Below are 17825 nucleotides of genomic sequence, written 5' to 3' on the forward strand. Positions count from 1 at the left end.
TTCCGGCAAGCTCAGGAAAGACAATTCCTGAAATGAGGACAGATGAACAAACCAGCAGGGCATTCCTAATGTATTTTCCCCTCCCTTCACTGGACGCTGCAGGTCCAAGCTCAACTTCTGACAGCACTGCATAACTTCTGCCTCGTTTTTGTTTTCCCACACCAAACCCATAAAGCTTCTACTCAATTAAAAAGATACAGAGTGCCTTCAGCAGCCCTTCTAATTAAGGCCGCCTAAACTGTTATTGCTGCTCTGACAGCTACTGAAAAGGTGAGGGAGAGGAGAGCTCATGTGTGAGATGAGAAGAGCCTTAGATGTGGGTGTTTCACGCTCCCTGCTCACAGCACACGCTTGCCCCTTGCTGGCACCAAGACAAGCAGATCTTAAGGATGACCGTTTGCAGCAGAGAGGGGATCATGCTTGCGGCTGTCCTCAGGACACGTGATCAGCTGAACTGCTGCACTCTCCATGGGGTCTGCCTGTGCATAATGTTGTGGTATTTGGATCTTTGTGATCTCCATCCAGGCAGAGTGCTCCCCTGGAAACAGATGCAGGACAAAGCATCCCCTCACAGGAATGACCTGGGGCCATTTTGAGATGCAGCTGTATCCTGATACACAACTCCTACACAACAGCTACAGATGTAAAGCAACTCCCCCCTGCGAGGGATAAAAAGAAAAATAGTCTTTCCCAAGGAGGTCACTGCTTTGTATCATCCCAGTTGTATGAGCAAATGTCTACTGATTATTCATCTGTGCAAAAAAACCTCATGTCATGCACCTCTTTCCAAGTGGTGTGCATGCAGTTCTCATCACAGCTTCTCTGTGTAAAATCCTCTCTGACGGGGAACATGCTGTGGTGCTGAATCACCCTGCATTGTCAGAACAGAGCCACAGATCAAGCTAGGAGTCAGCTCCGTGGCTGCTCCAGCCATTTTACTGGGAAAGTTTTATATCAGAGATGTTATGGCAGGAGATGTTACAGCTCCTCTTATGGCTTGGTTTGTCAGGTATAAGGAGACTCCACAGGCAACGGCACACGATGAAGAAGCACAAGGCACTAGTTTTATTGGCTGTCTGAGCCAAAGCTATGCAGCTGTGTGGTACCAGAGCTGGGACTTGCATCCTTGGCAGTCAAGCAGTAAAACCTGGGGTGGGAGAAGCTTACAAGAGAGAGACAACAAGGCACTATTTCTGATCTCCTGCCTCTGGGAGGAGTAAAAAACTTTACTAGTGTTCATGTGGGGCAGGGAGCGTTGGAAAGTACGGTCAGTACTGCTCTGCTGCAGATTGTCCTTGCAGCTGCTGTGCTTGCTGGTATCTGAGCAACTTATTACGTGCTTTAACTAAGTGCTAAGTATTTAAGGAGTTATAACTGCATAGTTTTGTTGTTGTTTTAGCAAGCTTTCTGTACAGCCAGTCTTGAAGAGAAAGCTACCCTGAGTTCTGCAGGAGCTGGTAAATACTGTGCAGCCTCACTTGTTGAAAGGATGACAGCGCTTTTATGTTTTACTTCAAGAGGTCTCTGGACTCTGCACTTAATCAGACAAGGTTTCTTCTGAAGTAAGGACTGAGTTAGGGTTTATGGGTTGTCTGTACACAGGAGAAAGAAATAGTGGAGTATCTGTCAGCTACTGCTTCCATTTGCAACCATGAATATAAGCCACTCCCACAGCAGGCAAATGTCACCTCTGTGTAGACAAGAGGCATATGAGCAAAATAAATTAGTTTTTGAAAATACGGTGTCATTTATTTTGCATTAATGTCTTGGAAAATTGTTAATACATGCATGTCAGCTGCATTCTACATATTATGTACATATGCTTTGGGGTGCAAAAGAAACCAAGTTCAAGTAACTTTCTGCTGTGCTCAGCTTCTGGTACTTCTTTTTTCCAAATGATATGGTTATTTGAAGGCAATAGTTATATTGATGTACATCTGTGGATGGCTGTCAGAAGAGATCACACACAATGGGTTTGCACTGAGCTGCTGCACACCAGTGCTGATATGTATGCTCAGAGATGAAAGCACAGATGTAAATTTGCTACAGTAGTACTGCTTACATGCTTCCTTTAGCAGTCTTCTGTAAATGCAATAATGATTGCTACCCCCTCCTGGAAATACGCAAAGTGTCTGGCATTTATGTACCAGATGGAAGCTTTTTGTTGCTTTTGAAAGCAATGGCAGTACTAGCTAGTACTAGTACGTAGCTATTCCTACGGACATAGGCTGAGATAGCTGGGGTTGGAGACTGGGGACACCTTATTGTGGACTTTCAGTACTTAAAGGAGGCCTATGGGGACAAACTTTTTAGTGGGGCCTGTTGTAATAAGGCAAGAGGTAATGGTTTTAAACTGAAGGAAGGTAGATTAAGACTAGATATAAAGAAGAAATTTTTTACAGTGAGGGTGGTGAAACTCTGGAACAGATTGCCCAGAAAGGTGGTGGATACCCCATCTCTGGACACATTTGAGGTCAGGCTGGACAGAGCTCTGAGAAACCTGATGCAGTTAAAGATGTCCCTGGTAGCTGCAGACAGATTGGACTAGATGGCCTTTAAATGTCCCTTCCAACCCAAACTACTCTATGATCGATTGGTGCTGTGATGCCAAGATGGTGCAGCCTGCAGCACTCTATCCACTGCAGAAGGCTGTTGGGCAGTACAGTTGGGCAGTACAGTTTTACTGGGGTTTGCTCTTCATCGTGTGGCCAACATACAGGGCCACAAAATTTGTATTGTGAAGTTAAAAGGGTTCTTAGTGTAATGATGGCTTAAAACTGTTGTTATAGAAGCAAATTTTCCTGGCTGCTGACACAACTGCTGATGCTGTTGTGAATAGTTTCATGCCCACCCAGTCCACAACTTTCAGTCAACGGGCACTACCACCTGGCCTCTCCATTTGACACTTTCATTGAGATACAGTTTGTGATTCTTGGGCCCACTGTCTGATTCTTCTGGTTCATGTAGTCCTGTTTTGGGAATACCTCAGGGTCTTTTTCTTATTTGAAACAAATAGCTCACTATTGGGTCCCTAAGATTTCTCAACCAACTATGTACAATTTACATGTTCCAGCCATCATCTGCCTGATTATTGTGAAGTAAAGGGAAAACAAAATTCAGACCTTTTGTATCCTACAATTTTCCATTTTATTTTAATAGCACATAGAATTTCTCTTTTAGTCCTTTTCTTGGAACTTCTTTATTTCTTGCTTTATAAATCATTCTTAAGGCTACCCATTTGTTTTCATCTTCCTTCCTACCTACCTGCTTGCTCTATGAGACTTAAGTATACATTCTTCTTCAAGCTAATGAACATGGATGTATTTTTGGTGGAAATAACCCAGTACCATAGGTTTAGTCTCAGTTTAAAGAAACTCTTCTTGGGCAGTAGAATATAACAGTGTCAGCTTTGCTTTCTGTGCATGGCATGTGCTTTTCTGCAATCATAGTTAGAGGGTGGAAGAGAACTCCAACATAGATAACCTGTATTTAGGAATATTGGTTATAAGCACAACTCTCTCACTGTGGTTGTTTTACTCTCAGTCATGTAGTAGATGCAGCTAAAGCCTTTTGCCCTGTATTTGGTCTGTCATCTCTTCTGTTCAAGGATGTTTTTTCACTTAGTTTAATTTCCATCTTGGCAAGATTAACTAATTGAGAAATCTTAATATTGGTAAGAAATAATTAATTGAGGTTAGGGGGGAGGGGCTTGGTTTACAAGACTATATTCTCCATACAGATGGGTAATTAGACCACTAAATATGATGGTTTGCCTTTATGTCTTTACCAGTGCAAGATGACTTACTTTCAACAGGGAAATATGCAGACAGAGCCTTAACATTAAAGTTGCCACTAACAGTTCAACATGTTTTGAGTTACACCAAAGGAAATAGCTCCCACAGCGAGATTATGAGTTGCTCAGTACAAAGCCTGGCTTTGTTATTGCACAGCTGGGGAGGTGGGGGGAAATCATTAAAGTTGCATTACAGGCAAGTAACAACAAAATATTTCACTATATCTCTTCTAGACTGAATCTCCCCCAGTGAAAAATAACTGAATAGCAACAAATGTTCTTTAAACAGAGTATGTTTCATTCAGCAGTAATGAGTGAATGACAGGATATAGCAGAATTAAAATTGAGGTGTGAAAATGAAAACTGATTGGATCTGGGGACCCACGCTGAGTGTGTCTGTACTGGAACAGCTCCGTCCCTGTCACTTGGTTGATCCATAACCAACTTGGAGGAGTACAGAAATACAACCTTCCTCCTGTCAGCGGATCTGGGACGTGGGGAAGTGAAAGGCTTGTCAGAGGTGCAAAAAGCTGGACAGTTCCCAGCTCTGGTCTGTGTTCAGAAACACACCTTTCAGGTGCATTAAGGCTGTTTTGTTGTGAGAGTAAGGCAGGTCTGGTGTGGCAGCTGCCCCTAAGCCGTTTGAACCAGTGAAAACGAGGAGGCAGAAGCACAGCTGTCTCCATAAGGGGTCACTGCTGTGTGAGGAGAGCAGATGAAACTCACAGAAAAGTGAGAGGAAAGAGAACAAAGGAAGACCCGCATGAGCGCAAAGGAAAGGGAGGGAGGTAAGAGACAAAATGCAGGGATAAGGGACCTGAATCAGCAAAGCAGGTAAGGAGAAAGGCATCTCATTCATGCTTCTGTCTCACAAAATATGTAGGAAAACAGTCCCAACACACACACGTAATACTTTTTTACAGAAGATTTTTACAGGCTTCAATGAAGCATACACCAACTGGCTTGCAATCTAAGGCCTTTTCCTTTGAGTTGGTGTGTCTGACATGCCTGCAGAGCAGTTTGAAATGGAGGCGTCAGACACAGGATGGATGGACGTCAGTGGCGACTGCAGCAGTGAATTCCTGCAGGTGAGCTCAGGACACCTGGTATGTTTATCTTGCCAGCTCTGCACTTTTATTACTCACTAGAAATGCTGCCAAACCCAAGGCAATGTGCTGATACCACAGTTTTTCTTACTTTTAGTTAATATTGGACTTACAGGAATGAGTTTTTATGATAACCATAAACATTTAAAAGAGAGGGAGTTATTGGCAGCATGTAATACTGTATTCATAGTGAATTCCTCTCTCTTACTGATCTAGCTCACTTGCTTACTTCCGTGGCTTCTGGGATTTGCACTCACAAAATCTTTTGAATACTTTGATTCAAGGAGTTGCTTTACAAAGAGAAGCATCTAGAGAGACTCATCTTAGTGCAAACTCTAACTGCACTTCGAACCACACTGAGTTCGAGGCTGGTTTTTAATTAAAGTAACATTCATCTCTGTGAGAATCTGTTTTTCTAACCAAATGAGCAAGTAGCCTTTGAGAGATGACTTTGAGGATCCAAATCCAGCCCTTGTTTGGCAGATGCTCAAAAGTTACTCACTCATTAATCATCCCGTATTCATAGCACAACACTCTCTGTAATTCTGTAGAGAGTAACATAGAAACCAATGCACTTTCTCCATATTTAAAAAACTAATTCAAAGCTCTGTTTTTCAGCAAGTGGATTGTGATGATTTTGGAAGAATCATCTCTTAAACTAGTCTTTCATAGAGATTAGATGACCATTTTGAGAGACATACTATAACGTCTGAAGGCAAGGCAAATTGCAAAGGAAGGAGATAATGAATAATAAGTCAAGAATGGGAGACTATATAAACTTTCGGCAATATTCAGGGTCAATGCTTAGTGATAAAGGGAAGCAGGATTTCCTTTTTCAGCAAACAAGAACAGGATCTGTAAGGTTCAGGAAAGTGGATTGCAAGCAGACAGGATGGAGTCAACTAGAAGAGTTGAAAATAGTGAAAAATATTGAAAAAAGTAAAAGTATTGGATACTCTCCCCTCTAAAATGTATCTATCTTCATTAAGCAAATACCATAATATAAAGAAGAGATAGACTGCAATGTTTCCAAAGTGAGGTGTCTTACAATATATTAGCTGTTCAGCTCCAAAATAATAAACCTAGTTGCACATACTGCTTAATAATAATGGAAAGGTTACACAAAGTATAGCAACATGTTTAGGATTTGTTTAAAGGATTCAGCTAATGAAGGTGGACAGCAGTCTTTTACACTATTTCATTTCAATTTTATGGAAAAATATTGCCAGCTACCTTTCTGCACCAATAATCATCAGTCCTCATGACAAAATTTTTACGCTAAAAAGTAGTGTGCTGTTAAAGAAGATCTTGCTGCTAGGAAGGAATATGAATTAAATATCTTTTTTGTATCTCATGGTTGTCATGATAAATAATGGCAATTATATTCAAAATACTAGCTACTAGGTTGCTGCCTTTTAGGTAATACCTAAAGAAGGAAAAACTTAGATCAGAAAGCACCTATGGAAGTCACCTAATCCAGGCTTCTGCTCCAGGCAGGGCTAACTGTAAAGCTAGGTCAAGTTGCCCAATTCTGAAAATCTGAAATGGTTGAGATTGCAGTTTCTGTGCTGGAACTGCACCGCTCCCTGCTTCCTTATTGCAACTTTCACCTGTCTGCTTTATAAATTCCAGCGTTTCACTTCAGAGAAAATTCTGGCTTTCTCCTCTCAATAAGCTCCCTCCCTGCTCCCATGGGACTGAACAAGCACTCCTCCCCTAGCTTTTTCTCATACACCGTGTGCTCCAGCTACAGCTATTTGAGTTTCTTTTACCTAGACTCATTCAACTTACTGAAACCTGTTTTATAATGGAGAGCTAAAATTCAACACTTTATTGCTGTTAAATTTGAAACTTTGCTGGTTTCAAATGACAATGCAGCAGCAATAAAGAAATTTGGCTTTGCAAAGGCAATTGGGTAATATATAAAGCTGGGAGAAGATGGAAACAAAGAACAGCGGGGAAAGATAAAGTGAGTGTGAATGGCAGCTAGAGAGCAGCACTTCTGTCTGAGAAATAAAAAACCTTACACAGAATGTAGCTATTAACTATTTCTCCTGTGGGTGTGCAATCAGTAAGTACACAGATGCCAAAAGGTGAATTTCTGCCTTTTTCCCTGCCGCAGCTGGCCATTTCTACCTGCTCCTCCTCTTGGGTCCAGGAGCTGAGCAGCTGCAAAGTGAACCAGATCAGCAGGAAAAGGAGAAAAAAAATAGTTCCTTTCTCTATTCACACTGTGGCCATTTGAATTTGAGTGCTGAATTGAATGAGAAGGGAGGGAAACGTGGGCTGGAAAGGACACAGGGCAATTGCTGTGGGCACGGAGGCAGGCACATATTCCCCTGGGTAGTGGTTTATACTGACTGAAAAGCACTATTCCAGAAGCTAAACTACTCAGCACAATGTTTAATAGGAGCTGAGGAGTAAATGCACAGGGCTTGAATTCTGCTTATTTTCAAGGTCAGATTATTGAAGGTTTTGAAGGATATGTATACCTGTAAAATCCAGGGGCTGAGCCTGGACAGAAATGTAGTTCTGGCTATGTGCAGTAAAAAAATTATAAAGACAGTGTTCAGCAGCTGCATTTTTCGAGGAGAAACCTCTGAAGTTGTACTTTTAATAGTTTTTTCTGTGCTTCAGACAAATGGATTCAATGATTAGGGTAATAAAGGATAATAAAGATAACTAGGATAATAAAGAAAACAGATTTCAGGACTGTGGGACATCCTACTTAGGAGACCTAGTGTGGATCAGGTGGATAGAAACAGGTATCAGCGATAGACAAGCATGCTTTCAGGGATTGTCTTCTGGGACCAGGGAGATGGGAAGGCACCTTCTAACAAATTACCTGGGAAAATGAAGGATTACCCATCAAGCTAGTGTGAGGTGTCCTGCAGGTGTATGGCTGCAGGCTCACGTTTCTTCCTCCTCCAGAAAACAAATGATCAACAGCAGAAGTATATTAAATTGCTGACATAATTAACTGGAGACAGGGTTCACCTTAAACTTTGCAGGTAAAATACCTTTTATGCTTTCCTGCTTTGGAGGCAATATGCTAGGAAGCAAAGAGGAAGACAGGCATAATTTCTCTCAAAAACAGCAGTGTTGTTTTAGTTAGAGTATGTTATATTGATTCACAAGACAATAAACTGTCATTCAGCTTCATCTGTTAATATCAGTAAGTGAACTTCATAATTCTTACAGGGTTTATATCCTCCTTTTACTGAAGCCTGACTAAGTGAAGTGTGTCAGGAATACAAGACAAGGAAACTAGTCACTGTGGTGTGAACTCACTGGCATTTAGTCTGTTGCTATTAAGCTGTTTTAATAGCTGTTATATTTTCCCTCTCCTGATTGTGAAGGGAACCAAGAATTCCCCTCTTCTAAGCCTACTCATTTCCAGGCTAAGTTTCTTCCTGGCTATTTTGAAGATTTTTTTCCTTGTGCTTCCATCAGTAATAATTTTAATAGTTTTTTTTCTTCCCCTTTTGGTGTTCACTTGTTGATGTGTTTGTAGACAATAACCATATTGCCTCTCAGCTTTCACTTTGCCAAGTACAAAATGTCCAGCACTTTCAGTTGCTTCCTGTACAACAGGCTCTTGATTCACCTGTTTACTTTATAATGCTTCTTTGCATCTGCTGCAGGCCCAATGGAACCTTGACCAGGGTAACATAAGTCATGCATGGTAGCATTCTTTTTGAGTAGGGATATCAATTCTTCTACATTCCTGCAGAAGAGATCTTTCTTGATTCCTCCTACCATCGTATCTGCCTGTATTACGGTTGTGTCATCAAGCCATGAATGTCATCAGCAGTACTGCAGATTTAATTTTTACCCCTCTTGTGAGGCCACCTGTCTGTGAAGTGTTTATCTTCTGCATTGCTCTGTTGGTTCCTAGGAACTTGAGTCAGCCTGGTACAGCATACATTCCATGCCTCTTATTCCCCTCTTTTTTTTTTTCTTCCACTTTTCTGTTACCTTTATACTTTTTTTCATGTTCTTTCCCTTCCTTGGGTTTTCAATCAAAAGCAGTGGTTTTCTTAGCTTCTTTTTGAGTGTCATCATATCATCCACCAGCTCAGCAGCAAATACCTTAAGGTTCTATCCAAAACAAAAATCTATGTTACGCAGTATAGTCTCACTAACATTGACTCTGCCTCCAGCATCACCACCAGCTCTATTTCTACTTAGGGTTTCTAGTTCCAGCCCCATCAGCTGTACTGCTTAAAATCTTCCTAAACTTTATACCCCAAAGAATAAAGGTGGGTTTTCTACCTTTTCTACCTGTGGCTATATATCCTAGCAAGAGGTAAGCAGTAGGGTGCTGGACCAGGAGCACAGCTTTTACATCCTCTATAAAGCAGCAGATGCATTTGGACCTCCATGCTGTTGCAGATCAGGTTGTATCTTAGGTATGTATAGATCAGTCTGTATCACCTCCTTGACCAGAAACAGTGTTCACTCTGCTTCTCCACAGCTGACGGAAGGGCTCAGCCAATGACTTCAAAAGAGGCCCACTCCTTTCCAGCAGATCATTGGTGACCATCCTAACCAATGCCTCTTCTGAGGTGGGAAGTGCACACTAGCCTTAGGAGTAAGGCTGGTGAATACAAAGGAGGCAGAATTGGCATGTGCATTCTGTAGAGCATGACATGTTCCCATATCATATATGGGAGGGATCTTCAAATCATGACAAGCAATGCCAGCACAGTATTCTGTGTCAGCCTGCAAGGAGAACAGAGATCCTCTCAGAGATGTGAAGTTAGTGAGCTTTTGCAACTGGATTGTCAACTGCTGGTGGTGCAATTCAGATCCTGCAGTCCTAACATGTTCCTCTTTGAATCACCAGGGAGGTATCAGCATCCTGCACTCCATTTTCCCTTACAGCAGCCACCTAGACATAGGTCTCCTTGCTTCATGTATTAATGAGGAGTGTTATGAATATACTTCCTGCCAGTATCAGGTTTCTGAACTGAAAATTGAAGAGCACTAGGAGTCTGCTGGTGCTCTGCTGATTTTCCAAGGTCCACTCTCCAAAATGCAGACCTCCATACCTTCATCTCTGACCTCCACCTTCTACTAGGACTACTCTGCCCTCTGGTTTGTTTTTTTTTTATGAGTATGGCTGCCCCATTCTCCCTCAGCCATGGCTGTTCATTTGCATAAAACTGAAAAAGTTTACACAGTGAAACCTTTATGTGTGCTAGCGACTATAGATTTCTTCCATGTGTTTCACCAGCTATTGCACAATTGCGCTAACTACTGCCTAGGCCACTGCACTGACCCCTTTATTTTTGTATTTAATTTATTTGGTTTTGTATTTTCTTGTGATTTCCAAGCCCCTCATTTGCTTGGGCAAATCAGGTATACTGTAAGAAGTGCTGAAAACCTGATTCTTCATAAATCTGACTGCATGAATGATGGACTGTTGAGGCTCCCTTGAGTTCTGAACAACTTGCTTGGTCCAAATCAGAGATGGGTGAACCACTGCAAATGAAAGTCCATACCAAAGACTGCACTGCAGTTACAGGAGAAAAAAAACCCCACACCTATTTGTAATTTCTGACATCAGATTCATCCTTGAAAATAATTGCTGAAAGTTATGTCAAGGCTTTGTTACCTGGGACCATTAGTTGGTTTCATGTAAAACTGTGTTACAGGATATATCCTTGAAACTATAGCAGGGCTTTTGCATCTTTCCTACTTAAAACTCTGAAAAATTACACCTGTAACAATTAAACTCTAACTATCTGTTAGCATCCGATATTTGATTGTAGGCTTAGCCAACCTCGTAGAATGATGGAGGTCAAATAAGAAGAGTTTCAGGAGGTTCAATCTAATTACGTTATAATATTTAACCAAATTTGAAAGCAAATACGAACTCCTGATTTAATATTAAACCTTCCAGTACCATCAAAGAGCTAGCTGTAATGCTTTTGTGCTTTGTTAGAACAAGAGCTATCAGCAGTTCCTTCAAAGTTCACTTTTAATCTGCTTTTGACAAAACTGATGAAGTCTTACAGCCATGCCTGAATACCTGACTTCGCTCCTTCTGCCAGTGGTATATAGGCATCAGTGCAACAAGACTGCGCTTCAGTGGCTTCCTCAACGTAAAACTAAAGATAGCTCAAACAAGGGCCAAGCGTAGTTCTCACCTTTCCTAGAAGAGGGCAGCACTGTTCATATGGTCAATGCCATTTGTCATATGTTTGCACGCTTATCTGAGCCTGTTTGGAAGTATGCATAGAAGCTGTATGTCCTGCTTTGATTTCTTGTACAAAATAGTATTTTACTTTTAAGTTGATAGGAATGCATATGCTATTCAGAACTTTCCTAGGTTCTTGGATATCATGTAAGATGTGATATTTTAAAAGATGTGAATATAAGAGAAATACAGCATGCTTGTGTTTTCACTGGTAGATGATTCCTTTATAAATTCTTGCAGACAGAATGATGTCTACTGGTATCTTTTTTGACACAGGAAGCTAGCATTCTCTTTTTGACAATAAGAAATTAGAACGGAAACCATCACATCTGCTGAGAACCCCTCATCTTCATTTCAATATTATTTGTTAAAACTCAAATTTCTCAGTGATTTTAAAGATGAGTATCTATCTTTTCCTTATTGTAAGTATTAGTATTTATTGCTTATTTGTTCTACCCACTTCTGGGGTAGACCATTCTCAAATAATTGGGGAAATTTCTCAGTAAAAATGTTATAGCTTACTCTTCACAAACTATTTCAGCCCTCCTCCTTTTAAGTATTTATATAATAAACTGAACTGGTTTCTTTATACAGTTCAACCACTTATTCACAAATAGCACTCAGACCTCATAACACCAAAGTGTCTCCAAAGACAAAAACTGTCCTTGGCTGTGCTCACACATCTAGATTTGCATAGATATCAGCAAATTCATAAGATGGGAACTAGCTTGTGAAATGCAGTTTTGATGCTCACATTGCTTCTACTCTTACTCATTCCCAAAGGCTACAATGCTCTCAAAACCATAGATATTAATTCAGGTATGATACAGAGAAAAGACTATGTCTGCAGAGCTTAAAATCATTTTCCATGCTCTCAAGTGTAAATTTTTAATGAATACTAGAATTGCTAAAGAAAGACCCATTGGTAAAACTGCACTGAATTATTGACAGGAATGTAAAACACCCTTTTAATCATTTAGGGTGCTAAACGTAAAAGAAAAGAAAAAGAAGACTGGTTTTCAGTTCATTAAAAAGAATACATTTCAGACTAGAGCAAAACATATAATCTTGAAATTTCCAGTAAAATACAATCTTTTAGTGGCAGTAGCAAAAGGGACCTGGAATATGATACTATCTTGTATCATGTGCTATAATACGATATGCAGCTGGTACTGCTATATCACACATATTTCCATTAAAATACCTATTTTAAAATTTTCTGAGTTTAATGTTTTCCATTATATTAGCATTTTTAAAAACGTGGATTTGTTTGAAAAAATTCATTAAAATGTGTCTGATATCACTAATTTCTTTTTGAGTTTCATAACTCCAGCAATTGGTTCGTGAGAAAACTGCCTTACAGGTTTCAACAGGATACAGGGTAAGCAATGACCTTTCCAAGTGACATACATATTGCAAAACAGTCACAGTTGTCAAATCGTCCAGTGGAACATCCATTAAGTTAATTTTCAATCACACTTCCTAAGAAGTGCTTTTTGTGTGTCTGGACTGCTACCTTTTGACCTTGGTCTGCAGCCAGTTCTACTCAGCAACCTTTACACCATGTTAGCTATTCCCTTTTCCCCCCTGACCCTCATTAGAAGCAACTTTCTTCCTGTTTTCTACGAGAAATTGGAAATCTGCTCATCCAGCCTGATGCAGTCCAAGACACTCACTGCCAGTAAAACAGTCAAACTGCAAAATGTTAGGGTAGTTGAAAAAGGCCAAGAATAACATTACAGAAAATCTTAAGTGACAGAAAATAGGAAAAATAATGGAATACTGAAAATTAAACAGCATTATGGGGCTATTTCAGCTCCTCAGTTTGTCTTCCTTTTTCTCAAATATATCTTATATGAGATTCAGTAATTTGAAATCAAGTGTTTTTTCCAAGGACAAGATACCCATAGCCTGTTGTCGTGGACTTAACTGGCCTCTTGCAGGCAGCATTGAACTTCCGCAGCTTGCAAAAACAGGAAGATGCGCAAATGTGAAACAATTGGCAGACATACAGCCTCCCCATAAAAGAAGGTCCTTTATTTCTTCTTGTCCCACAGCACCAAAAGGGACTAATACCTCATTCCCTGGCCACCCCTCCATCCACAGCTGGGGTCACTGTTGAGCAGTCCCCAGTTCACTGCACCTTGCAATTGCACTGCAAGACCAATCCTCCTGTGGTGGGCTGATTCTGCCTTCCCAATGCTGCGGAGCCAGCAGCTGCCACTGACAGGTCTCGCTTGCTTCTCTTGAATTTTGTAGAATTATAAGGGAACTGGCTGGGATATAAAATTAATTTGTTTTTCTGAAGCTGCAGTTTATAATGCAAACCAGTTCTTCCCACCGTGTGAGGTGTAGCCTCATTAGCTTTTGATTATTCTAGGAGTCATTTTATTTTGTAACTTCTTCATTAACGGTTTTTCCTAATATTTCTTTTTATCTCTTTTCCTGGAATAGAAAAGGAATGTATCTGAATTCTTAAATATTTTCACATAGCCATAATATAACTTCCTGCCTAGCTTTTTCTGTGACAATTAATTTAGCCTACATCACCACAGACACGATGCTGTCGTGTTCCAGCTATAAAATCAAAGCATGCAGATGAGTGAGTACAGATCAATAAACAGAAAATAGGAACAAAAATGTGTTTCCATTAAAACAATTATTTCAGTAAGTACTGTGTGGTAGTAGAAGAACAAGTACTACAGAAAATGTGAATTACAATAACTCCTTGAACTTTGGATACCAGTCATGAATAACTCAGTATTTCTATTTATGTGTGTGTGCAATCTGTATGATCTGAAACATCAAAACTAAAACAGAAGTAAGAAAAACTGGAAACGGGGTATAGGTGTTCCTGCGTAGCTTTGAGCACTGATCCTTTTGAAAATCACTCAATACAAATTGCTGGAAGAGAAAAGAGAATGATGCTAAAGGAACTGGGGTACAATTGAACCTGCAGACAAGAAGATGTCCTGTATGCCTATGACCTTTTTTGACATTATGCAATGCTGATTTCTTTCCTTTTATTTACTAAAGTCATTGATTATATCACATTGTAAGCTAGAATTTATCCTTTTTCAAAGGACAATTAAAAGCATCAAGGCAGTTGAATAATGTGTTAAAGACAGACGGAGACCAAAATCCACTTCAGTGGATGAAAATGTGATTAAGAAAGAAGTATGTTTTCCCTTCCAACTTTAAACAGGGAGTTATGAACACTGCCTTTGATGTTGGGTTTTTTTGGAGGAACGGGTTGTTCAAAACAAATATAGGTCTCATTCATAAACCAGCTAAGTGTGTAAACCATTGCAAATTGTTACATGCAATGAATGCAGCAGCTCAGTATGCACTCCAGAAATTTACAGAAGCAAAGGGATGGTGCAAGATGTTTCTGTTTCCTTCCTTAAAGTAGGTTTAAGATTGCAAACTAACCTCAAAGAGCTTACGAGTATTTCAAAGAGTTAATGAGTATCTTAAAAGATACTCACGCTTCTCTTAATTGTCCAAAGGCCAGTTGATCCTGAAGTGTATAAAATACCAACGCATGAAGACGAGAAGCACAGCTGAGAGAGCTAGCAAGCAAACAGCAGGCAGGAACCAAGTGCTGTGTCTGCTGGGAAAGATGTCAAAAGGTGCTTTTACCTTCATTCGTCTTTTAGTATTCTTACTCAGTTTCTCCACTATGTGTCTGGCGGTCTTGTGCATTTCAACGAGCTCCTCTACCTGCAGATGTGGAAATAATGAGCTGGTGTTTTATTGCCTGTTGGCTTTGGGGTTCTTTCTCCTTGTGGCTGGCATTTTCTGGAGCACTTTCCACGAAGTCTTGAAATACAGGGGCCTCAGCAGCATCTTCATACTAAATCCCAGCCTTAGAGAGCTACGTGTCAGCACCATAGACAGGTATGTGTTGCAAACTGCTGCTGCTGAATTGGGAGGAAGGTATGCTGTTTTGTAAACATTCTGTGAGGTGGATGAAGCAATACAAGGTGTGTATTAAATAAAAAATATATAGGCATTTTATTGTATTTCTCTGGAGACAGCTGTAGTCTGAAATTTGATTTGCTAGAGAAAGCAGCAGTGTGAACAAACAGTAATTTGTGCAAGCAAGACATAATGTAAGGTATTCTACAGAAAACTTAGCAGGTTGCACAGCGTGGTCCAAAGCCACACGTGGAGGCAGCAGGTGCAGCTACGCTGACTTGATGGGGCTTCTGCAGGAGCATCCTTAGTTCCATCTCAGCAGACAATCCCAGATGTGCTGCTGTGGAATAGGTGCTCATATTATTTATGAACAATGAGGTATGCAGGAAGCTTCAGCTCTCTACATGCTTTTTACCAAAGTGCTCTTGTGAAAAGACTGATACTTTGAGAAAGAGAGTTTCTTAAACTGATTGACACTAGGCCTGACAAAAGTTTTTAACATGCTCACTGGATGCATAATTTTTCCTGGACTGCTGTGGAATCTGCATCAGAAACACTGACAACAGGTGCTCTACAGGCACTACAGAAACAGCATCAGCAAATTTTGGTTAGATAAACAGAAACACGCAAAATGTATTTTAAAACTGGAAAAACATGATTATTGTAATAATCGATAAATCACTAATTTAACCTACTTTGGACAATGATCTCTTTCTTCTTCAAATCAAACTTTTCTTGGCCATTTGTTGAAATACACACAAACATGAATGTTGTATGCCATGGGTGGGAGCTCTTTGTGGGGAAGGGTTTTTTTCTTCAGAATTCTGCAGTTTAATAACACATTTTGTAGAAAGACACAGGTAATTATTCCAACTATGCCGCAGTTTTATAGTAATGTATTCCATTGATCTAAACCTACTTAGTTTTTTATTTAGAGTTTAAGACTCACTGAAACTTTGGAAACCTAACAGACAAAGCATCCAACTAGCTCTCTGAGATAAATCACATTTCACCATGTGTTTCTATTTGGCTCGCTTTTTCTCAGGCCTGACTTCTATCCACCCTCCTATGAATACAGCACAGATCCTGAAAAACAGACCAGCCCATTGCCAGTTGCCTCTGCACTAAAACAGCAAGAAGTCTTCAGTATCCCTCCGCCTCTGTATAGTGAAAGCAGCGTGGAGTTCGTCAGTGAAACCAATGAGCAGGAACAGCCACCACCATATGAACTGCTTGCGCAGCAGCTACAGCAGCAGCAAACAGCTGACCAAAAGCCAAACCCTGAAGGGGAGTCAAATACTCATCCATCCACCCAAGAAAACAGTTACCAACAGGATGCAGACAGACAGGGGACCTCAGAAAGAGCAACGCCTGTCAAAACACCTGAGACAGGCAGTGGTCAAAGTCCTGCAGCTGTGAAGCAAAGAAAACTAGAAGGAGACATGTGTCAGTGATTCCTAAACAGTGCACCACGTAAGCTAAAATTGCCCAGGAAAACCATCAACTATTTGTGTGTTTGAGTGGAGGTGGAGGGGATATATATAAATGTGTTCAATATTTTAAAGCAGAATGAATCTCCATAGAGATAGAAATGAACAGGCTGTATCTTGTAACAGTCAACATCACTGGCAATAGGAATTTCCTATGCTGGAAGATAAAAACATCATGCTGTAATTAATCTCAAATGTCTTGTGCCTCAAATGGAGTTTTGTCTGAAAGTCTTTGTGGTTTTATAACATTAGCTGACTTGGGAAACCTACTAACTCAGCTTTTCTTTGGAAATTGTAAATTATATTTTTTATCTGATAATTTTTGTATCATAGGCCTTCTGAGTTACCTGTTTTATTTTGGAGTAAAAATAGCCGGTATTTTACCACTGGATTCATGAATAAATTTTGTATTTAAAACATGCCTTGCTTTTACTTGTACGATACGACGTGTTCATGATTCAGTATAAGCACATGATACAACACACTTAGTATGTTTCCTGGCTACTAAAGAGACAACCCTTGTCATGCTCATAGCTCCTAGGAGTGAATTACCAATTGCAGGAGGAAAAACTTTCTCTGAGTCCTCTCAGCTGTCTCTAAAAGCAGTTGTTTCTACTGCAGCCTATTGCAGATTGTGGGAACTAGAAAAGGGCTCCTGTGTCCTGTTTCTGACACAAGTGGCATTGTGGTTAGGGAACAAGTACTAGAAAGAGGACAGGCTTAGACTCAACCTTTCTCTGTCATAGGTTTCTTTCCTTTCTTCCACAAAATCACTGAGGCAAATTTGCATCCAGGCCACTGGCATCTATAATTGCAGACGACAACAAAAATTTGATGGAGGTTCATTCAGATTTGGACCTACACCACCTGATTATAGGTGTTTTGTTTTTTCTTAGAACCCTATCATGGTTTGAGTTGGAAGGGACTTTTAAAGGTGATCTAGTCCAACCTCCCTGAAATGAGGTCATCTAGTCCAACCCCCCATCTTTAACTGGAGCGAGTTGAATGTTTCCAGGAACAGAACATATACTACTTCTCTGGGCAACCTCTTCCTGTCTTCGTTGCAGAATGAGTGAGACATGAAAATTACTACGGTTTCCAGATGCCTACATACACCAAGGCACCAACTGTAGCATTATGGCTACATATACATTAGAAATGTAAGCCATGATGGTGATATTGAATATTATAAAATCATTCTTAAACTATGTTCCCTTCTCACCTTTACTTCCTTTTCCCCTGTTTCCCTAAAACCCATTGTTGTGCTATTAGTATCCTTTTATCAAACCTATCTCTTTTCAGCTGAATCC

At 40.3% G+C, this 17825-nt stretch overlaps 1 protein-coding gene across 1 annotated transcript; it reads left to right on the top strand.

The window, feature by feature from the left end:
• Positions 1-14726: 14726 nt before the first annotated feature.
• On the top strand, positions 14727-16479 carry TMEM252 (transmembrane protein 252; the record flags this gene model as incomplete). Its single annotated transcript, XM_080638288.1, has 2 exons — positions 14727-15004; positions 16071-16479. The coding sequence occupies 2 exons, from the start codon at positions 14727-14729 to the stop codon at positions 16477-16479; spliced, it is 687 nt and encodes a 228-aa protein (XP_080494414.1).
• Positions 16480-17825: the final 1346 nt, after the last annotated feature.

This window comes from Psittacula echo (assembly GCF_963264785.1).
Source record: "Psittacula echo genome assembly, chromosome: Z".
In the NCBI taxonomy this organism is placed as follows: Eukaryota; Metazoa; Chordata; class Aves; order Psittaciformes; family Psittacidae; genus Psittacula; species Psittacula echo.